The sequence below is a fragment of the Asterias rubens genome, chromosome 8 (assembly GCF_902459465.1).
Source record: "Asterias rubens chromosome 8, eAstRub1.3, whole genome shotgun sequence".
Taxonomy (NCBI): Eukaryota; Metazoa; Echinodermata; class Asteroidea; order Forcipulatida; family Asteriidae; genus Asterias; species Asterias rubens.
Genome location: NC_047069.1, coordinates 10785312 through 10809544, shown reverse-complemented (window position 1 = coordinate 10809544; position 24233 = coordinate 10785312). Strand labels below are relative to the sequence as shown.

Genomic DNA, 24233 nt, shown 5'->3' with positions numbered 1-24233 from the left:
CCGGAACCGGAAGTGTGTCATCTGGTCATGGAGGCCGAATTTTGTAGCAGAAGCAATTTTCCGACGGACTGAAAAACGAAAAAGATTCCAGATGGAACACATTACCACCCCCAAGGTACGCTTTAATCGTTTCATTTGTTTTGTTGCAGTATTTACTCTGAAGTTTCAATAACGTTTTAAAAAACACATGCTTGGAGATTCGATACTTTTGTTGTTGATGACTGACTGAGTGAGTGAACAACAAATGATGAACCAATTGTTGTGGCATTTCATGATTTGTATTTTTTTTTTACGCCTGATGACCACACACACCTAGCCTAGTGATAGAGTAGATAGCTAGTATTAGTAAGGGAAAAGTTTCCGTATGGCGCCACCACTTTTTCATTCGAAATAAAATAATATAGTAGCTAATTTACATGATTGATATATCCCTTTTTGTAAAAATGAGTGAAAAAGTGGTGGCGCCATACGGAAAGTTATCCGTACACTACAACAGCTGTACAACTTCAAACAGTGTAACTGTAACCATGAAGGAAGGAAATCATTTAATTATTAAACCAAGGAGGAATGTGTTCTTAGTTTATTCCGCTATGATTTACTCCTAGGCTATGGATGTATAGTAGGGACGTCAAAGGTCTACTAAAAAAGGAAAAGTTTCCGTATGGCGCCACCACTTTTTCATTCGATATGAAATAGTATAGTATCTAATTTACCTCAATGAGATATCCCTTTTTGTAAAAATAAGTGAAAAGGTGGTGGCGCCATACGGAAAGTTATCCCTGAAAAACGTCTGTCAGCATGCAGTGGCCATCAATTTACTCCAAACCAAACCCATTATTTATGAATAACTAAACATCTGACTCTGAGTCTGAGGGGGTGTTCACAAAGATTAGAGTATTTATCTTTACAATTATATATTTTTTATTGGATTTGAAAATAAATGAGTATGATTAATAAAAGATTGAAAATGCCTAATTTCCCTAAATTTGTAGAAGTTTCCGAAATATGGACCGCGGGAGCAGCACACCGCGTCGCGGCTGGAAAATGTTGTGCGGTTTTAAACTACAATCTCGAATGGTTCCTCCCAACCAAAATTAAAGGTAAACCCCCCATTCGAAAGTGGAGGATTCCAGCTTTTCCACGAAGGGCTGGTCCGATGTGGTTGTGCCGCCATCTTTGTTCTACGATTGTAAAAGTTTGAAAAGTTCGTCGAGTGAAAAAACTCCGTCCGGTTTTTAGTAATTAATACCCGATATTTCTTGAAAATCAATACTCGGTAAAATTCTTCATATTAATAGGTTCAATATTAAGTCATAAAAATGTGATAAGGTTTCCTATCTTGAACCAACTAATTTTGAGTTGAAACACTCGTACTTTTCATGACCAGAAACAAAACAAAGTGAATGTTTTTTGTGTGTTTTTTTTGTCATTTCAGATACATTTATTTCATGTCAACATCAATAATAACTTGTACTAAGGAAAACTTAATCCAGTTAATGTACAATAAAAAGAAAATAGCTTGACGTTAACATGTAGCTAAGCAAAAGCTTTTTTTTCCTTTTCCCTAAAGACAAGGACTATTTACACAAAAACAAACACTCACAAACAAAAGGGACATGGACATTATGCATGAGTGAGACTGGGCAATAGATAAAATATTTACTAAAAAATGTTGCGTATAAAAATAAAAGAGATATATAATTAATAAGTTGTGTATAAATCAATTAAAATCTTCTTAAGCTTTTTACGAAAAGAAAAAACACTGAATGGCTGTTTAAGATCTGCATTAGGGCTATTCCAGTAAAGGACCCCTTTATGAAACACACTCTTTTTAAAAAACTCTGGTCTACTTTGTTTCACAAAAAGATTCCCTTTGGCTAAACCACGGGTCTGATGAGAGTGAACTGAAGCACTAGCAAAAAAGAAGCCTTGAAGTTTATGTGGCAACAAATTACGAGAGTGTTTAAACATAAAATTTGCTAAATTAAGAGAATGAATATCACCAAGTTTTAAGATACTTGATGTGGCAAACAGTGGGGAAGTATGTTCCAGATAACCTGCACCATGAATAATACGGATTGGCTTTTTTCTGTAACAAAAACAATTTATTGCAACCTGATGTAGACGAACCCCAGGCAAGAGAAGCGTAATTAAAATAAGGAAGAACAAAGGAGTTATAAAGGGTTACCAAAATGTGTTTGGGTAAAAACCATTTTAGTCTGCTCATGACTCCAACATTCCTTGACACTTTAGTACACAAACACTTGTGGCGAATATGGCGCGACTGGGGTGCATTTACCGCCTAGCATGCTGAGCGTTGTACGTTGTTTTCTGCCGGAAAACTGCACTTGCCTGCCAATTTAGACTTTCAGCAAGTTGTGCAGCTATATTGTTATTAAAAAATGTTCTTATTGACCAAGAATAAGAAATATTTAACGAAAAACGTAAAACAAATCAGCAATGGTGAAATCAATTATTGGAACAGCGCATATCCAATGGCGTCTTGGCGGGTGCTGATCGGGTTGTTCTTGTTTGCGCATGCGCTGTTGTACCAAGTTGGGTAGTTTCTATGAACTTACGCCCTCTGCTTTCATTTACAAACTGAGTTTACACAAACTAATTTATTAAACAACAACGTCTACGCCAACGAGGCGGCTTCAAATTATATTTTATTATTCTATTTTGTTCATGTCTGCTTAGTACTAACACACATCGGTGTATGTGTCAAAATCAAAAATGAATTTGCTTAAATTTTTTTGTTTGTTGTATTTACAGATAGAGAATGTGCGATTGCTTGATCGGTTTAATACCCGCAAGCCAGCAGTGGGGAACCTGTACTTAACTGCTACCCATCTCATCTTCGTGGATCCAACTGGCAAACGAGAAACATGGGTAAATATATCAATCAATTAACCCTTGATAATAAGACCCTTATTGCACCACAGCACCCTAAAGTGTAGCCTACATGTTGTATTTGGAGAGGGCAATGTGTACAAGTATTCAAATGAGTATGTTAATGAAAGTTTCTACAAGACAAATTATGCATAATGGAAGGTACTAACATTAGCATCGAGAGTGTAACGCATACAACATTTCTGACAGTCATTTAAGAAATAAAATTACCCTACAATGGGAGACTTTTGAGATGATAGCAGGCGTCCCACTCACTCGTTCCTCTTCTATTGTTCTCAGCGATGAGAACAATAGAAAAGGACGGCTGAGAGGCATGACCGTTTCCACCTTGAAATTTTGAGGTCTCGAAATCAAGCATCTGAAAGCACACAACTTCGTGTGACAAGGGTGTTTTTTCTTTCATTATTATCTCGCAACTTCGACGACCAATTGAGTTCAAATTTTCACATGGTCGTTATTTTGTGCATACTGGTCTTTGACATTTACCAAAGGTGCGCAGTGTCATTAAGGGTTGAATTTTGTGTGAATCCTCATAATATGTTAGTATTGGTAGTGCAGACACACAAATATTAAATGCTAGCTGTACCTACATTAAATTGATACAACTAAACATGCATTTAAGACCGAGTGTTCTCTGATGTTTGTGTACATGTGTTACGTGTACATTCATATGAAACAATCCCGTGCAGTTCACTTGATGGCATAATGCTTTTTTATTTATACACAGTGTACGTTTGCTACATGATGGAAATGCACAAAATATTGTTTTAAATTGTTACTGTGGACATCATCATTTGACCTTTTCAACAAACTCATTTACCAGGACTGACCAGGGCCCAATTTCATAGAGCTGCTAAGCACAAAAATTTGCTCAGCATGAAATTTCTTCCTTGATAAAAACAGGATTCATAAATACCCCAGACAGTTTTTCTACTCCTATTGGTGGAGAGCACGTCATGTGGGGGTGTTTAAACGGTTGATAATGACCAGCCAGAGCTGTTTATAACTGGGTGGCTTCCGCGTGTCAAGCATGCAAGATTATCACGCGAAACGCAATTCATAGCTATAAGTAACAGCACGTACTCTATTTCTAAGCGCGCGCGCGTAATCTATTACTAAGCGCGCGCGTACACACAACCCACGCGCAACAAACTCTTCACAAAGTTTTTTTTTTTAATATTTCAAACCTCGAATTTTTAACTGTCAAAGTGTTTTTTTTTAATAAAAGAGTAGTGACTCGTTCTTAAACGTACGTTTAAAACCTTGCAGGGTCGTTGCCGGTTTTAATTGGCCGTTCAACAACTCGTCGCTACCCTTTTATTCCCCTATTACCACCCAAATTTCCATTTATTGCATACAGTTTTGCTTATTCAGCCGTTGTTTGCTTATCCTGAAAATCATGTGGAAATTTGGTTGGTAATCATGTTTTTATCAGGGCAAAAATTTCATGCTAAGCGATTTTTTTGTGCTAAGCAGCTCTACGAAAACAGGCCCCGTCCTGTAGAGTACACCTCCATTTGTTTTGTCTCTGATACTTGTTATTAACTCAAAGGACACTCAATCATCACATAAAGCACTGGCATCAAAATTAAACTTGCCTGCACCTGCAACCAAGTTGCCTGCACCTGCAACCAAGTTGCCTGCAACATGTAGGTAGGTAGGTAGTCCCCAATGCATTAGGCCTTGATAAAGTACTGGAAATTCAAGTTAAGGCCCAATCACTCTGCAGCGATAAGGAAACTATAAAGATCACGGCGCAAAGAGAACAAATTCTATTATCTTGTTTAATTTTTTTTTTTAAGGAGTGCCCCCTGAAAAGACAAGCATAATATCCCATAGGGATAGCTAAGAGCTTGTTTCAACAGACCATTCCACGATAAAAAAAAAAACAAGAAGAAAAGAAAGGAGATAATGGTTATTGGACTATGCCTCACTCACTAGAAAGTGATGAGAGACACAACAACTAGCATCACCTTTTTGTTGAATTGCTCCCTGCAGAATACGCACACTACGCTCATTAACCAATATAATGCGTTCTCTTTGCGTGGTGATTGTTATCGTTTTCGTTATGGCTGCAGTGTGACTTGTTCTTTAGTATATAATGCTCTAAATTTGTAAAGCACCCATGTTGAAAGGTATGGCTCACACTTGTAATTAGTTTGAGACCACAGTCATTAGTTTCCCCTCAGGTTTTAAATACAAACACCAGAGTTCACACTTCATTGTTGAAAGAATCATTGTATTGAATCTTTTTTTAGACAGAGTAATATAAGAAATAAACATAAAAATGGCAGAGCTGAAATTTCATCTTAAATTATTGCTGTACAAGTCAAATGTTACAAGAGAAAACCTCAGTACAAGTCAAATGTTACAACAGAAAACCTCAGTAGGCTTTTATTCCAAAATGATTTTTTTTTTAGTAAAAGTAAATTTCTACAATTTCTTCATTTGCATTGTGTACAAATTGGTGTAGGCTACATAGGCCCTATCTGCACTAACTGCAGGAGAAAATAGTCATTCTTAAAGACACTGGACACTATTGGTAATTGTCAAAGACCAGTCTTCTCACTTGGTGTATCTCAACATACTATGCACAAAATATAAAACCTGTGAAAATTTGAACTCAATTGGTCGTCGAAGTTGCGAGATAATAACGAAAGAAAAAATCACCTATGTCACATGAAGTTGTGTGCTTTCAGATGCTTGATTTGGGGACCTTAAATTCTAAATCTGAGGTCTCGAAATCAAATTCGTAGAAAATTAATTCTTTTTCGAAAAACTTTGTTACTTCAGAGGGAGCCATTTCTCACAGAGTTTTATACTATCAACAGCTCCCCATTACTCGTTATCAAATAAGGTTTTATGCTAATAATTATTTTGAGTAATTACCAATAGTGTCCTGCCTTTAAATCACAAATTGTATTACTCTAAACAAAATAAAATCGATTCCCAAAAGGTGAAATGAAACACTGTTTTGATTACAATTTTTCAATACATAATTTTGAGAAGGCTATATGTTCTGCACATAATGTCAATAACATTCTCTAAGGTCTAATACAGTGAATATCATTTGTAGACCTCTATGGTATACTGTATTGCATACGGTAAGCGAACCATAGCTATACATTGTGTATCTTGTGATAGCTGAATCATAATAGCTTTTTCCTGTGTACAACGCCACAAGCAGAAAGCTCTGTACATGCAGTGGATGATCAGTGGACATTCAAATAAATGGATTAAATCTGACAATCCATTAACTGTTTACCACTCACAACCCTTTTGGCGGTCATACCATAGTGCCACTCCGACGACGTGAGTGTACATTTGTAAATGCATTTATAATAAATGCCAGCTTGAGAACGATCTCAGCAGAATGGCTGGAATTTCGATTTTTAGCTTTAGTTTCAAAGATTACAGTTTGATTAGAGTAGCTTGGGTAAATGTTTATACAGCTTCTTCAATGCATTTTAAAGTAATTTTGTCTGGTATAACGTGTACTGTACATGTTGAGATTGAAAAAATGAAGCAGTGAAATAAAAAAACAAAGGATAACAATAAAGATAAATTTATCTTTATTTTGTAAGTACATGTGTGATACGTGTACAGAAAAAGCAGAATTTTGTGAAGAAACTGGACAAATATTCTGACAGGGCAAATATTCTTCATCAGAAGCTCTAGGGCTGAATATAGGAGTGACTTGCATCAGCTGTGGTTACTAGCTGCCCTGTCTATTGGATTAATAGAGTTATCTGTGGCTTATGTACAATGTAAAGCCTTTGACCTTCTTGACTGAAGTTCAAAATGTATTGGATAGGAATATTAAGCACTAAAATATCAAGAGTGTATTTACTCAAGAGTAAAACCTTCTAAAATATCAGCACAAATGGAAGTCCTGTACAATGTACAGTACAGGTACACGTACAGTTGAACAGTTTAAATGATTTTCTTCATTGCACATTGTTTTTGTTTTTTTAAGTACTTCCTTGCAAAGATTGATATAAGTTTTTGTGATGGGCCCCTAATACAAGTAAATAGGAAGAACGTAAGAATAATTGGGCAGGCTTATTTTATAAATGCACTGAAATTTACTTGCATCAGGGTGAGGAATTACAATGTACACACATAGAACGATGTATTAGTTGGAACAATGCGCCATACTTTTGACCGCGCGAGGGCGCTCTCAAACATTTTTGTATCACTTCCAGGAAGTTGGAACACATACATCGTATCCATCATGGACAATAAGACCTGTAGAGGAGCCGTTATAATCAACCTCTAAAGCAACCTGAAACTATGACGCAACACAAGTACAGAACACCTATTAAAACTGTGCAGGATAAATGGCATGTACCTCACCGGAAGTGATAAAAATGCTATTAAATTGAGAGCGCCCTCACATGGTAAAAAATACGGCGCATTGTGACTGATAATAATAACGACTGAGATGGGAGAATAGAATTACAAAATGGAAAAAGAAGAAGTTGATGATGATGATGAACTCAAGTTGGTTGTGTTTCATTGCATTTACGCTATTTTAATTCTCACTTTACTAGCCAATAACCCCATGAAGAGAAGACAAAGAAGGAAGATTCAGTCTGAGGAAAATCCCAGAAAATTATTCCAGGGAAAACCTGCACAATCAAGTAGGGATTGAAAACCCAATGAATGTCAGCGCACCCCGGCGTCACTAGTGATGGGCTCTAAATCCAATTAACTCCACCAAGCAGGGGCGAGCAGTTCAACAAAATTATTCTTGTTTAGATATAGTGCCACGTCTTGCTGAAGTGCAATGTGGGGGAAATCTGTGATGGGTGGCACAGTGTACTTGCCCAGAGTGCTGGGCGAAATTTGATTGTTCTAGGCAGCACCGACAGGCACTGCCCACAGGGGCTACAACACTGATAATGATAGTAAATGTTAATGGAGGATGACTTATTTTCAATGTTTTCTTATCTCTGTAGATCCAGCACATGCACATTTCATCTGTGGAGAAGTTACCATTGACAACATCGGGGTCCCCCTTGCAAATCCGGTGCAAGACATTCCAGACGGCCATTTTTGTCATCCCAAGGGACAAGAGTTGCCAGGAACTCTACAAATCACTGCAAAAACTGTCCAAACCAGGTAATTGAAATCATAACTTAAGACTAGATCAAATCAATTGACTTCATTTATACTTAATTGTTACAATGTGTTGTTTGTTGGTGTATTTTAATAAACACTTATTCAGGCCTGATACTTCACGGAGGCAACAAATGCGATGGCCTACATGCCCCCTGGTCATTGCCTCGGTGCCCTTGGTCATTGCCTTGGTGCCCTTGAATTGCTCCGTTAGAAATTTACAATTTCCTCATAGGGTGCCCTTTACCAAGGAGAAAATGCTTTAGTGTCTCAACCTAACACTTTGTTATAAAAATGGTTAGTGACAGTTAAATTATTGTTGAACTTAATCTCTACTTAGGCTTTACTTTCTTTACTGAATGAGTAAAATTATTGAATATTGCTGACCAAATAATATCATGTTTAACAATGTGAACCAAACATATTTTTACATTCAGCAAAAACTGATAATACTTCCAATAATAGTGGCTTCTTATAGCGTGCACATCGCTCAGTGCACTCCTAGCGCTGTCACATACAGTATTTCCTGCAAGGTATGTGGGACTATATGCTTGGATAATGAGACCTAATCCTTTTACATAGCACCATGTAATGGTTAACAAGGTGCTGTGGCGCAATATGCTGCCAATCAAACCAGGAACACCGGGGCAAACCCAGTCTCTTTTTGATAAGTGCACTGGGTTATTTTACGTACTTTAAATGTTATATAGCACGCATATCCATCACTTAATGATGCTCCTGGCACTGTAACATACAGTATTTCCTGCAAGGCGTGTGGGACTACATTTAAATTATGAGACCTATTCCTTTTATAGCACCATGTAATGGTTAACAAGGTGTTGTGGCGTAATATGCTGCCAATCAAGCCAGGAACACCGGGGCGAACCCATTCACTTTCTGGTTATTTTACGTACTTTAAATGTTATATAGCACGCATATCCATCACTTAATGATGCTCCTGGCACTGTAACATACAGTATTTCCTGCAAGTCGTGTGGAAATACGTTTAAATTATGAGACCTATTCCTTTTATAGCACCATATTGGTTTACAAGGTGTTGTGGGTTATTTTATGTGCGTTACATGTTACATATATAGCGCACATATCCATCACTTAATGATGCTCCTGGCACTGTAACATACAGTATTTCCTGCAAGTCGTGTGGGAATACGTTTAAATTATGAGACCTATTCCTTTTATAGCACCATATTGGTTTACAAGGTGTTGTGGGTTATTATATGTGCGCTACATGTTACAATGGGTGCGTTCAGACATGGTACTAAAGTTGGTTTAACTCATGGTTCAACTCGATCGAGTTCAACTCAGTGTGTCTGAACGGATCTAAAGTTAGTCCGAATTGAGTTCAACCCACAAAAGATAAACCGTCCAGGGAGGGGGTTTATCTTTAGACCGCTTCGGGTTTATCTTTTAACACTGTGTGTGGACAGAATAAAAAAGACCACATCCGGTTTAACTCGCAACAGGCGACCCATTGATCACCCCCGTAATCATTACGTAAACACACGGTGACCAATGAACAGGACAATAAACAGGATGTTAGAGTAACGGGGTCGCGTTTTCTTTGACCTCTTAAAACCAAAGATAAACCGGATCGGGTTTAACTCAGTGCTGTCTGAACGCAAAGGGGTTTTATTTTTACAATTACCCCCTGCTGCTCGTAAAAGTTAAACCGGTTCGGGTCTAACTTAGTACGCTGTCTGAACATACCCATATATATAGCGCACATATTCATCACTTATTCTGCTCCTGGCACTGTAACATACAGTGTTCCCAGGGTATGTGGGACCACATTTGAATAATGAGACCTACTCCTTTTACCTAGCACCATAATGGTTTACAAGATGCTGTGGCGCAATATGCTGCCAATCAATAAGTATTAGTCAATAATAATCCTTCCTGCTCCTCCCACAGCAACACTAGATGAAGTGTACGCATTTCACTATAAATCAGCCAGCTTTCAGTCAGGTTTGTCAGCCGGATGGGATCCGTTTGATCTGTCTGCTGAGTATGCACGCATGGGAGTCCCTAATACCTACTGGTGCACTACATCCATCAACAAGAACTATGAGGTATAATTACAATATGTTTAATAAGTAAATAATAAGGAACAGTGGGTCTAATTGCTGGCTGACTGGGATCTCATGCTTCGGTTCTCAACTAAATTGCATCGTATTAGATTTGCTAATAAAAGCCTTGGGAGTTGTCATCAGCTCAGTGGATGTGTCCTTAGAGTCGTGTACAGTTGGGGATATCCCGTCAAATACAGTCAAGCATGAAGGTTTTGCAAAGATGCGTTAGCTTGCATATGAGAAATGGATAAGAGAAAGTAGTTTTGTATGCAAAACTTTTGCATGTCTAAAAACTTATTTTGAACACTGCTATGTATTGGGGTGTGTGTACAGTTTGGGATATCCCATCAAACACAGTCAAGCATGAAGGTTTTGCAAAGATGAGTTAGGAAAATGGAAATGCATTATATACATGTAAGAGAAAGTAGTTTTGTAAATGTGTCCCTTTTGTACATGTATGTCTAGAAACTTATTTTGGACTCTGCTCTGTATTTGGGTGGGGTGTGGGGGGGATTCCTTAGTGTGCCATTCACCAAGTACACTCTGCAATTACACCAATTGCTAATAGCCAAAACAGATGTTTGTACGTGATGTGGCTGTTTGTATGTCTAGAAACTTATTTTGGACACTGCTGTATCATGCATTGGGCTGGGTGGTGATGGGGGGGGGTATTCCTTAGTCTGCCATTCACCAAGCACTATCTGCAATGACACCAATTGCTAATAGCAAAAAATATGTTTGTACGTAATATGGCTGTCATTAATACACATGTTTCAATGTGAGTGATCTACATAATTATTTCCACACAGATTTGTGACACATACCCGAAGATTATGCATGTTCCAGTTACAGCAAGCACACCGGTGTTGGTTGGCAGTGCACGGTTCCGCAGTAGAGGCAGGTTACCAGTGCTTTCCTACCTTCACAAAGATAACAAGGTACTTTCAACAAATTATAGTTCAAGTTATAAAATTCAAAATTCACTAACCTATACTATTCTTAACCTATACAATTGTATAATTTATTCCTGCAGTTCTAAGACAAACATTCTAAGACAGTTTTTGACAATTTTGAATTATATCACCAATTTATGTAGTACCTTTTTAAAAAGGGTTTACAAGATTCAGCAGCCACTGCTGTAAAGACCACGACAAAGCTCTTCCTCAAACTGAGCTCTTTTACCTGCATTTATACAAAATGCACAGGGAATTAGGGCTTTACATCTCATCGGAAGGATGAAGCAATAATGATTAAGGATCAAGTGAACTTGAAGTTTGGTGTCTTAAGTTCTCTAAAGTTATTCTTATCACAAAAACTAAGCAGTTTCTTTCTGTTTTAACTTCCAGGCATCTATGTCCCGGTGTAGCCAGCCTTTGGCAGGGTTCAGTGCACGCTGCCTTGAGGATGAACAGATGCTCCAGGCTATCCTCAACACCAACCCCAGAAGCACTTTCATGTATATTGTAGACACACGGCCAAAGGTAGGGAAAACAGTCTATATTGGTTCATGAGTCTTATTTTTTCATTTTGTACAACCCTGGCAATTAAGACCAATAAATCTGAACAACTCTTGGTTGGTTTTCCTCTAAAATACTCCATGAAGGAGGTGGCAGAGGGTGGACTTAAAGGGTATAATGTATGTACTTTTTCCTAACACAAAACACAATGTCTACAGATTTACATTAAACTTACACAGTTTGAAGATTATGATAGTAGAAAGCTTCCCTTGAAATGTTACTTACTGAGGTGCTGTAGTTTTTGAGAAATGAGTAAAACAAATAATTTTCGTCTCAGTTTAGCATGTAAAATCGTATTAACCAGTTATGCTATGGTTTTGGTTCAATATCATAACTGGTTCATGGGATTTTACATGCTAAAATAATTTTCGCCTTCTGAGACGAAAATTATTTTGTGACTTGTTTTACTAATTTCTCAAAAACTACACAACCTCAGTTAGTAATGTATTTGAAGGGAAGCTTTCCACTATCATTATCTTCAAACCCTGTAAGTTTAATGCAAATCTATGGACATTTTGAAAAAGTACCCGAATCATTGTGTTTTTTGTTAGGAAAAAGTACATATACCCTTTAAGGAAGGAAAGACTTTTCATTGAGCACAGCAGCTTTAAATGTTGTTGGACAGGATTGAATAATGGTTGACAGCTGGAGGTTGTTCCTAGAGTTAATGGTTCAGGAAGTTCTTTGTCAACAGCAGCAAAAAAAACCAGTTTGTTTTCCTAAATCATGCATTTCTAGGTTTATGAGTCAATAGTGTTATGAACAACATTCTGACAATGCCACAATGTAGTATTGCTGATGAGTTAAAGGCACAAAGACCAGTATTCTCACTTGGTGTATCCCAACATATATGCATAAATTTAAAAATCTGTAAAATATATTTAGACTCAATTGGTTATTATTAGTTAAGTTGCAAGAGAATAATGAAAGAAAAACACCCTTGTTACACAAATTTGTGTGCTTACAGATGTCTAATAAAAATCTTGTATTATTTGAGTGAGAAATTACCTCTTTCTCAAAAACTACGTTACTTCAGATGGGGGCCGTTTCTCACAATGTTTTATACTATCAACAGCTCTCCATTGCTCATAATCAAGTAAATTGTTAGGCTAATAATCATTTTGTGTAACTATCAACAGTGCCTTTAAATCCCAAGCGCTGACAGCTTTCATTTATATATTATTATTATGTAGATAAATGCCATGGTGAACAAAGCCTCAGGAAAAGGTTATGAAAACACGGATTTCTATGCCAACATCAAGTTTAAGTTTCTGGGTATTGAAAATATCCACGTGATGAGGAACAGTTTACAAAAACTGATTGAAGGTGAGCTTACAATAATGTGGTTTTTCCCCTTTCAGGCCCGGAATAACATCCTTTAAATGGCAAGCCATTTTCATTTTGTAAAGGGCACTTCCATTGGAAATTCTTAAAGGCAATGGGAAACCTTTGAAGGGGCACAAAGGCCAGGGGCAGCTGAGGCCATGACCTCCGTGGCCTGCGTGTAATTCCAGGTATGCCCTTTCAATACCCAAGTGTTGATTCAATTCATATTTTGATTGTCCTCGTCTGATTAAGGCCGTGTCCGAAACGACGACTTACAGCTACGTCTAGATCAGCGCCTCTACCAGTGTTGAAGAATAGCAGACTCTAGCCGTAGCTGTAGCCGAAGTCGCCGTTTCGGACACGGCCTCACTGTGTGTTTAAATAGTGATTGTACAATTACACTTAAATGGTTCCAGACTGTTAACTCAGGCCTGATACTTCATGCCGGCAATGAAGGCGATTGCCTCCATGCCCCCTGGTCATTGCCTTGGTGTCCTTGCTCCAGTAGAAAATAAAAATTTCCTCATAGGGTGCCCTTTACCGAGCAGAAATGCCTTGGTGTCCTTGCCCTTTCAAAAATGAAGCATACAGGCCTTTTCACTCCTTCAGTCTCACATTGCTTGATTAAATTTATGAAAACACAACATGCTTCTAAGCGCTATTATTTTTTAAGCTTGCGCTTGAAGTTCAGCAAATTTAAACCTGATAATAATGATCAATACATGTTTTTTTTCTTGTGTAGTGTGTGAGTTAAAGAATCCCTCCATGGAAGCCTTCCTGAGTGGTTTGGAAAACAGTGGCTGGTTAAGACATATTAAAGCCATTATGGATACATCAATTTTCATCTCTAAGGTACTTTAATAATAATAATACAAGGCTCTTATAAAGCACTTTATTACATCCCTAGGGGTGCATTTGTCCTGCAAGGTATGTGGAGCTATGTTTTGAAGTATGAGACCTATTCCTCTAAAGCACCATGTAATGGTCTACAAGGTAATGTGGCGCAATATGCTAACGATCAAACCACATAGAGTGTCTTAGGTGGCTGTTACTTTAGGTTTAAACATTTTCCTTGTTCATTAATTTATATAAATATTTTCATTTTGAACATCATTGAGGATGTGTTATTTTTGTTCTGTGTAAAGTATTCTTTTTGGTTTTGTTTTTAGTAACCACTGGAAATGTTAGTCACTTTCATATCATGTTTTATTTCAGGGACGTCTAGTTACTTTGACCTTCATCATTTCATTAAACAAAAGTTTGCTTTGTCGTATTGCACTTTAAGTAATGATTGAACATTTGGTTTTTTAATTAATAATGTGATGTTTGAATGCTTGAGATAATGTGCTATAGATCCCCTTGCATTGGTCAAACAATGGAATCGTGCACATGCTGCGCACAACGCTCAGCGAATGCTATGCCTTTATTGGTCTCAGTAAGGGTGCTGTTTTAGGCTTTGGACATCGTACGTATGCAAGGGGTCTATTGAACACACAGTCTGCTGTAAGACTCTGCTAAGACTAGTATCATATGTTAGGTAGCCAGTGTTACACCCGCCAGAGTCACGCCAAAACAAATAGATTAAGAGCGACTCTAGTCGTTCCAAAACACTGCAACAGCAAAACTTTTGACTTCTAGCGTCAAGCTTTCATGTACTTTATTCAGAATTTAGTTAGGCACGACTCTGGTGCGCCTGTCTGAAACGGGTGTGACTTATCTAACAACATCAACAAAATCATCACCATTTTATGCTCTTATGTTTTTACAAGATTGCAGTTGGCAGTTCCCAGGTTTTTTTCTTTTAGTTTCAGTTTAACTGAGAAAAAAAGGCAAAGAAATAATGAACAATTTCTTTGTATTTTACAGGCTGTGTCTGAAGAAGGAATTAGCGTGTTGGTACATTGCTCTGATGGTTGGGATCGGACGGCACAAACATGTTCTCTCGCTAGTTTAGTACTTGATTCATACTACAGAACTATACAGGGCTTTCAGGTAAGAATGGGTGCTTTCGATTAGCTTCCCTGTGTCGACCCCGCGGTGTTCATTCGGGTGAGCCCCTGACAAGAGCTAAACGAACGATCACTCAGCCCCTGGGGGTGACATCATGCACCTCGGGCCAGCCCCAAGTCACCTGTACCACAAGCAGGGCACTTGGGGCTGACCCGGGTGAGCCCCTGGAATGACGTCAAACCTATTAATGTACCGTGGGCAGACCGGGGTCGACCATGGGAAGCTAATCGAACTCACCCATTATCTAACAATTATGCTTGATGATTGTCAAGAAACCTGTTGCACAATGGGTTTTTGTTTGTTTGTAAACTAAAAAATATATGACTCAGGTGCCACATAAAATGTACTTCCTGTTTAAATTTGACTCATTGTTTAAAAAAATGAAGGTTTTCAGCCAAAATAAATTCAGTTTCATTAACACGCATTCAAGTGCATCCGTGTTTCCCGTAATTCATTCAAACCAGGGTTCTTTTTAGCTACTTTTGCATTCAATTTCGTTTTTTTGTGAAAGCATGATTTCACTCTTCTCTTTCAGGTTCGTTTCAGTCTTTTTTTTTCCAATTATATTTAAAAGGTCTGGGTACTTTTTTCTAACACAAAACACAATGTCCAGATTTACATTATACTTACACAGTTTGAAGATAATGATATTAGAAAGCTTCCCTTAAAATATTGCTTTCTGAGGTGCTATAGTTTTTGAGAAATGAGTAAAACAATGTCACAAAATTAATGTTTGTCTCAGTTTTAGCATGTAAAAACCATGTATTAGCCAGTTATGGTATAACTGGTTAACACGTTTTTACATGCTAAAATAATTTTTGTTTATTGTGCCTCGCCGGAAAAGCAAAATAATATGCCCCACTGGCGAAACAAGCCGAAGGGGCATATAGTGTTTGTCTTGACAATCTGTGTGTGTGTGTTTTATTGCTCATACAAAGTGTGGACCTGAGAACAGAAGAAGTCCACATGAATGATTTTTGTTTTGCCGGGAAAACCCATAGTTTGATATATTTATGTATAATAGTATAACTATTTTAATGTGGAAATGTAAAACCATTGGCTTCTTTCAGGTGTTAATTGAGAAGGAGTGGCTGGCTTTTGGGCACAAGTTTCTGGACAGGTAAGCAACTTAAGGCAAACTCCAAACTGGTCTGAATTATGTACAAAATTACCAGGGCCCAATTTCATAAAACATGTCAGCAAATGCTTTTATGCTTAGGGAGCAGCCCTTAGCAGAATTTTTGTTTCATAAAGCTGTTTACCGTAAGCAAGGGTAAATGCAGGCCATTCTGTGGTAAGCACAAGACTGACGTAACAAAGCAAATCCGTGGTGAACGGGCATGCAAGCCTTAAGAAATCATGGTGAAATACGTTTGTGCTTGCATACATTTTTCTGCCACAGTAAGCACAAATATTTGCTTATCGGTAACTAGATTTATGAAACTGGGCCCTGGGTCAAATTTCATAAAGCTGTTAAGCAGAAAATACTGCTTAATAGCAAATTTCCATGCTCTCAGCAAAATATGAGTGGGGCACCAGTCACATCAATGTAAACTTTATGCACTTTTGGCTGGTAAAACCAGTTTCTACTAAGCAATAGTTTGTCTGTGCGTAGCAAGTTTTTGTGCTTTCAGGCTTCATGAAATTGGGCCCTCGTGTCTCTGACATCTGTTTCTGGTAACACCTCTGAATTTAATAGTACTTGACGTTCGTTTGTTTGTTTAATCAAGTTGGATACAGTATGTGCCCATCAGTTTCATCACAAGGGAATCGCAACTTCCCCAAGAGCATATGTTTTATGTTTTAGGCAGTTGAAGCACCATCTGGCAGTAATTTAAATTCTTTTCTCAGTAGATTTCCACTTGGGTTAACATGAGCTGACTCAAGAGACATTAACACTTATCATAAAGTCTGCATTGTCTTTGTGTCATCCTTGCTCTATGATGTCATCAACTCAAAATGATGAAAAATACTCTCTTCCAATTGACTCCATCTACTGTGAGCTGTGAATTGCTGTTTGTTTATTTTATTGAGTTGGATACTAATATTGTCATCACATGGGATTCAAAATTTCCCTAGGGCAGTTTTTTTATGTTTTAAGAAGTTGAAGCACCATGTGCCAGAAATTCAAATTATTTCCACAGTGGAACTGCCTCCACACCCCCCAGATATGGTCCCAATTTCATAGAGCTGCTTAAGCACAAGAATTGCTAAGCATAACAAAATTACCAGAATAAGGTTACCAGCCGTAAATGACAAGTACAATTTGTGACTGGTATCCTGCTAATTTCTGCTTAAGCAGCTCTATGAAATTGGGCCGTGGTTATTTAAAACTAAAGAAAAGATACATTATAGCATGAGTCATGTCCCAATGTGTAATGCTTGTCCCAGGTGGCAGTAATTAGTGTTTTAAGTATTCAAGCTATCAAAGTTTAAAACAAGACCCATTATACTGAGTTACTCTTTTCATCATCATCATCATTTGGCAAAGACTTGCGTTCGTGGCCGTCTCATCCTCAAATTGTAATGGGGGGGGGGGGAGTGGGCAATCCTGGAGTCTGCGCCATCACCTGTTCTCTTTCAGTTACTCTTTGTAATAGAATAATCTTATTTTTCCTGCAGGTGTGGCTTGGTTGCGTATGAATCTCGTGAGTTCTCCCCAGTCTTCACCCAGTTCATTGACTGTGTGTGGCAACTGACGCAGCAGTTCCCCTGTGCATTCCAGTTCAATGAAAGATTCCTCTTGGAGCTCCATGATCATGTCTTCTCGTGCCAATTTGGCAATTTCCTTGGCAACTGTGAGAAGAGTCGAGTTGATAACAGGTGATACAAACATAAATGCAAACTTTTTTGAAACAATAAATAAAGTTATAAACAGCAACCCTCAGGTCTGATACTTCAAGGAAGCAGCAAAGGCTCCATGCCCACAATTTCCTCAAAGGGTGCCTAAACAAATAATACAATTATATAATGATTGTTTTTGTATCTAATCTAGTGGATACTTTGAAAATGTTTTTTTTTCTTTCTTTTTTTTCTAACAATGTGAACTTTCTCCTTAGAGCTAGGAGTATTCCCGGATTTAACTAAAAGATGTTGTTTGACACTCTTATCAAAGGTGATAAACGCCATTCACCAAGGATGGTAACAATAAGGACAAAATTGTATGCGGGTATCATCAATAGGCTTTTGTCATTGAAAATTGAGTGTCACAGCTTAAATTGCTAACCATAAAACATGACTCTTTGGCAATTATCTCCCACGTCACCATTTTGAATGCCTTTTTTTACTAAATTTGTCGGAACATGTATGTCACCGGTGTATTTTAATTGTTGCACTTTTGCCATGTGCAAATCATTTTGATTTCATCATGGCAACAGTGTAATGTTTAGCGTAGGCCTCATTGTACAGCAGAGAAGTGTGACGATACGAGAATCAAACCTTGTGAATTATGAAAGTCATTCTCACAATCTGCGTAGTGGCATTAATGTCTCCCAGCTGCGCACCAGGACCTCTCGTTTCAGAAACAGTCCTATTCCTTAATTTGTTTAATATAGGTTGTTGCTTTCGGTTTTGTGTTTTGTTAGTTGTTTATTTATGTCACTTTGGATCTTTTATCAATATAAACCACAAGGGAAACTGACTGGGTAAATTTTGAAATGATTTTTGGAGTTGAACAAAGAATTGACTAGAGTGGGATTCAAAACCAACGACCTCCGGATTAACGTGCCGGCGTTCCACCAACTGAGCTATCTAGCCCTATATTGGCGGTGTCCCTTTTTTGTCAATATCTTTGTTCGGGGGTGCCAGTCAGAAGCCAAACAACCGTTAACTGCCATGTAGCCAGGGATCACACCCAAATTACGATACAACCTGGGAAGCGGCAGCCAGGGGATCACCTGAAGGGGATGCGACTTTTTGTTTCAGATATCAATATAAACCACAGGGGAAACTGACACAGGGGTAAATTTTGAAATGATTTTTGGAGTTGAACAAAGAATTGACTAGAGTGGGATTCGAACCAACGACCTCCGGATTAACGTGCCGGCGCTCTACCAACTGAGCTATTTAGCCCTATAGGGACACCGCCAATATAAGGCTAAATAGCTCAGTTGGTAGAGCGCCGGCACGTTAATCCGGAGGTCGTTGGTTCGAATCCCACTCTAGTCAATTCTTTGTTCAACTCCAAAAATCATTTGAATCTTTTAATGTAGCTTTCATTGGCTAAACTTTTGTCTATTTTTTTGTATGTAAACTATTTTGGTAAAAAAGTTTGAATGTTTTTTTTATGATTGTAATTTTTACTGTAATTTGACCATTAGCCACAGGGTTAAAAGTAATAAACTAAACTTTCTATCTATCTATCTATCTATCAACCTTCATTATCATTAATGCCATTGTTTGTATGTTTATATTTCAGGATTACAGATAGGACATATTCCCTATGGGCTTACATGCAGGGTAGGATGGCAGATTACTATAATCCTCTCTATAAGTCCAATTCCCCAACCACTGGAGGCATCTTGAAGCCCAATCTCTCTCCACAGATGTTCAGGTGAGATCTTCAAGACTCTCGGTTTACTTCCTTCTCGGTGGTGTAAAAAAAACTTGATGCTTCCCTTTGTTTTTAGTAGAGTGTCATGGTCAAGTTCTGGTGCTAAGTCACCCGAGTGTGGGTTTGAATCCCGGTCGTGACACAAGATACTTTAATATACTTGCTTCTCTTCACCCAGTGTATAAATGGGTAGAGGTTGATATTGTGTATGAAAAAGCCATCGGAGCGCCACGGCAGCTCAGGGCTGTATACTCCGCAGGGGGCTGAGAAACATTGAAAGGGGTGTTATTGGCCCTACGACCAGGGCACTAATGTACAGCGCATTGATACAGTTATTGTAATATGTAAGAATTTAATTATTATTCCAACAGCAATAATAATATTTAGTTTCCACTGAACACAATGTTTAGTTACACAGGGTTCATGTACATGTACGTATTGTCCTAGCTATGAACTAAGAAAGACACTTAGTGACCATAGAGCAAGTAAGCCTGGTAAAATTTACTACTCGACTGGTCGTCATGCCCTCAAACAGTCACGACTTTGACAGTAGTGGCGGCTAATTTTAAATTCCTAAGTTGCATTGTGGCATATTGTTTGCTGCAAGCGCAATATAGTAAAATTCATGCTGAATGGATTAAAGGATTGTGTCAGTGATGTCTGATTGTGTTTCGCAAGTAAATTATGTTGTCGTGAATAGTCTTGAGTAACACAATTGGTTCACCAAGCAGGTAGTCGCAGCTATTTTTGAAGTAGGCGTGGCACCTTGTAAACCATTATAAGGTGCTAACTAATTGGGTCTCAAAATTCATCACTGCAGTACCTTGTTTGGTAGATACGTGCACTATATAAGACTTTGTTGTTAATATTATTTTTATTATTTAACCGAGTAGTTGAAAAGCAGTAGTCGCGACTCGACCAAGCAATCACTAGTCGCCCTACTCTTCGTGTACATTTTTTTGGAAGAAAGAATACATTACATCCAAAAGTTTGATTTATATGTGTTTATGCTCATTAGTTGATCATTGTATTTTCACACAAAAAAAATTGTTGAATATCATATACATATATACATATCAGATATACAGTTGTTTTAAACTTTTAATTGATGCAAATTTATCATCCATTAACTCTGTTTTGATGTTAAGGTTTTGGAGAGGTATGTACAATCGCTATGACAATGGAGTACATCCAAGAGAGCCTATTGCTGATATCCTTAATGCCATGAAGGACCACAGCTCATCTCTGTCTGACCACGTCAAGTTCCTTGAAGATGTGAGTTGTAATAACAAGATTTTGACTAGAGCTGATTAAGCACAGCAAAAAGATAAGCATAAGAAAATATGCTTACCAGAATAAGGTTACCAACCAAACTACCATTCAACAAGTACAGAATGTGACTTGTATCCTGCTCATCCCTACTTCTGTACTTAGCAGAAAATTGTAAAGCAATTTTTTCTCTATGAAGTTGGGCCGATTTTGACTTTTATACTGTTGTTTGTTGGAAATCGTTTGATTGTCCTATATGAATGTAGATGTACACAATAACAGAGAAAATGGAATGTTGTAAACTGCTTACCCCGCCCCCCCCCTGTCTCCCTGTCCATTGTTTACCCCCTTTCTCATTTCTGTGTGCTTTCTGACTCTCTATCTCTCTCTATTCATGAATTTCCACTTCACTGCTTCTGTTACACTTACTAACCTGTTCATGTTTGTTGTGTTGTCATTTAGCCTTCGAGACAGACTCTGCTAGGGTCAAACTGAAAATTTCATTTCAAAAGGTGGTCTCGTTTTTGAGATATCGCCAAAAAAACACGAAGAGAAGTTGTCTACCCAGGAAGGATAATCCAATCCTCAATAGAAAAACTCTCTCAGTCTAAAACTTGGGACATAAACACTGTTATTTGTTTACATAACCACATTACTTCAAAGTTAAATGTTTTCAAAATGCTCTATAGATGGATTGCAATACGCGTCATCGACCTCCGTCTTTGATGTATTTACAAGGAAAAAGTGCACACGTGTACGCGCTGCGCGTGCACTTTCCCCTTGTTGATACATCAAAGATGGTGGTCGATGACGCTTATTTCAATCCATCTATACTATCAAACTCAGGTTTTTATTGCCATTAATTCAAAGATCGATCACACAATGCATACCTTCCAAGGAGACTTTTCTTTGAATCACTGTGTAAAAACATATTGTGTCAAATAGATCTGATCAAGTTGTTTAGTTTTTGTTTCTCATTATTTAGAAAGTCATAAATTTAAAGGAGGTGCTTGGTATCAAAGATGAGGATGAGAATGACGCCTCCGACATAATGGATGGCAAAGCTTCGTCATTACCAGAAATCAATTCACTCGAGAGCAGTTCTGATTCTCAAGAGTCTGAGAAGGAAATCGACACCACAGACCAGCCCGATAACAAAACTCTTGAAAATAATCAAAGTGCAATGAAAGATCACCGGCAAGAAGGCAGAGACCTCAACTCCTCGAGTAAGCCCTTGGTGATAAGGAGGGAAGACAGTGGAGAAATCATGTCAGCGTCGCTTCTTGCTGAGGCAGTGGAGTCAGTCAGCCTCAACTGGAGGGGCTTCAGGAATATACGTCAATGTGTGTGCTCAACTCCTTTTGATCACTTCAGTCGGAAGGTGAGGACACAGTTTACCTTCTAGTTAACGGCACTGGACACTATTAGTAATTACTCAAAATAATTGTTAGCATAAAACCTTACTTGGTAACGAGCAATGGAGAGCTGTTGATAGTATAAAACATTGTGAGAAACTGCTCCCTCAGAAGTAACAAAGTTTTTGAGAAAGAGGTAATTTCTCATTCAAATATTAAAAGACGGCAGGCCTGATAGCCTTTCATTAGGCATCTGAAAGCACACAAATTTGTGCAATAAGGGTGTTTTTTCTTTCATTATTCTCTCATATGTTGGGATACCCTGGTCTTTGACAACTAGCAAAGGTGTCCAGTGCCTTGGGGAATTGATATACAAATATTGGACGCATTTGAGTGCACTGTTGCAGAAATCTGGACTCTTCGATTTCATGAGTCTTGAGACTCAGTGAGTGAAATGGAAAAGCCACTTTTCACAGAATGATTATATATTCTGCGACTATGCAAGAACAAAAAGTTGTAACTTGACTGTATAGGATTTGCTTGTATAATGTTTGCAAATCATCCAACTTGGTAATTAAACTTTTTAAATGAGGCTATTTTATGTTTAACTCTGTCTGTCTGTGTAGTTGTTTTGTTTTGTTTGTTGCTGTTGTGTGTTTTGTTTTTGCAATGTTCTTGTGCCATTGTTGTATTTTACCGTTACCTGATTGTCTCATTATTTTGTTCTTATATAATCTGCAGTATCATTGCTGGAAGTGTGGTGAAGTATTCTGTATCAGATGTATTGACAAGCAAACGTTCCTGCCAGGCCATTTCTATGAGCGTCCCGTGGCTGTTTGCAGGCCGTGTTATAGAGAGCTCAAGTTGGGATCATCGGACCCAGTACCACAATCTCCAACCTCACATGCATCCTCTCCATCTCCTGGCTCTATGTTCGAACCCAGGTTGGATAACCTAATTAATGAGATTCACGAATGAAGGAGGTTTCAAGCAAGCTCCAGTGGGAGACATTTGAGTCAGACATAAAGGCTGAGTCACACTGCAGCGATAACAAGAGAACGCATTCTATTGGTTGAACTGTTCCACGCAGAATTCGCACACGCTCATTCGACCAATAGGATGCTTTCTCTTTGCGTCGTGCTTGTTATCGTTTCCGTTATAGCTGTAGTGTGACTTAGACTTTACAGTCCTTTTTTGTGGCTCTGAGCATGCGCGCAAATTCTCAGTATTGCTCGCGTAGGTTTAAAGCTGGGCACTACTGGCGAGAACTGTTAAAAAGGACCGCCCAAAAGTCTCCCATTTCACAGATTTTGCTCAGAAGAAACTGAACTCATGGTTTTGTTAAGCTATTAAGCAGACTGACTGTAAGGTAGATCCAACATATTTTCTTTTAAAGTTTAGCTGGCACGTGTAGCTTCTTCATGCAGTAGAATCTGCTAAACTCGAATGTTTTGCTTGGCACTGTTTAACAGAAAACAGGCCAGATGCAGATGGATATACTTAGCTTTTCTTTGTAGTATTTAAAAACAGACTGCCAGTTAAAGCATGTGCAAGTGTATAAGTGCTTGGTTTAGTATCCTAACAAGTAACCTGCTGACAATGCCCTTATTTGGCAACTGCCAGTTAATGCATATTGTCACCTGAGTAGATAGATAATCGGTAAACCTGCTTCTTCAGTGCAAAGTCATGAAATCGGTCAAATAGTATCAAGTCGATTGGTGTAGTAGTTACTTTATGCAGAATTTAAGGAATTCTCACATGATAGAAAGGCAGGCAGACCATAAGTTCAGACAACAATTGCAGCATTCAATTGTAATTGTGTGAATGTCAGGCCCTGCTGACCATCATCAGTAACAAGAAAAAGACAAATGAATCAATAAATAAAAATAATAAAAAAAGTTTTTTTGTACTGTATTTAAGTTGCTCTAATTGACTTTTGCTTAGCAATGCACAAATAAGCAATATATTTTGCTGGATTTATAGCAATGAATGGAAAAGGGGATTGTAGACATTGCATGGTGAGGTATCAATGTGTATTTGGTTTGCGGTAACACCACTTTTTGGGTAGATTATGTTCTTT

At 38.1% G+C, this 24233-nt stretch overlaps 1 protein-coding gene across 1 annotated transcript; it reads left to right on the top strand.

The window, feature by feature from the left end:
* Positions 1–25: 25 nt before the first annotated feature.
* LOC117293825 (myotubularin-related protein 8-like) lies at positions 26–24233 on the top strand. Its single transcript, XM_033776279.1, has 15 exons — positions 26–115; positions 2776–2892; positions 7875–8037; positions 9967–10124; positions 10934–11062; positions 11471–11605; positions 12835–12967; positions 13710–13819; positions 14834–14959; positions 16048–16097; positions 17600–17800; positions 19395–19529; positions 20678–20804; positions 21784–22179; positions 22895–24233. The coding sequence occupies exons 1-15, from the start codon at positions 92–94 to the stop codon at positions 23129–23131; spliced, it is 2241 nt and encodes a 746-aa protein (XP_033632170.1). The 5' UTR covers positions 26–91; the 3' UTR covers positions 23132–24233.

Excerpts from the sequence above, each read along its gene's own strand:
- LOC117293825 (XM_033776279.1), top strand. The coding sequence starts at position 92 with ATGGAACACATTACCACCCCCAAG. Across the intron at positions 2,893-7,874 it reads CTGGCAAACGAGAAACATGG|ATCCAGCACATGCACATTTC; the intron begins GTAAATATATCA and ends TTATCTCTGTAG. Across the intron at positions 17,801-19,394 it reads AAGAGTCGAGTTGATAACAG|GATTACAGATAGGACATATT; the intron begins GTGATACAAACA and ends TTTATATTTCAG.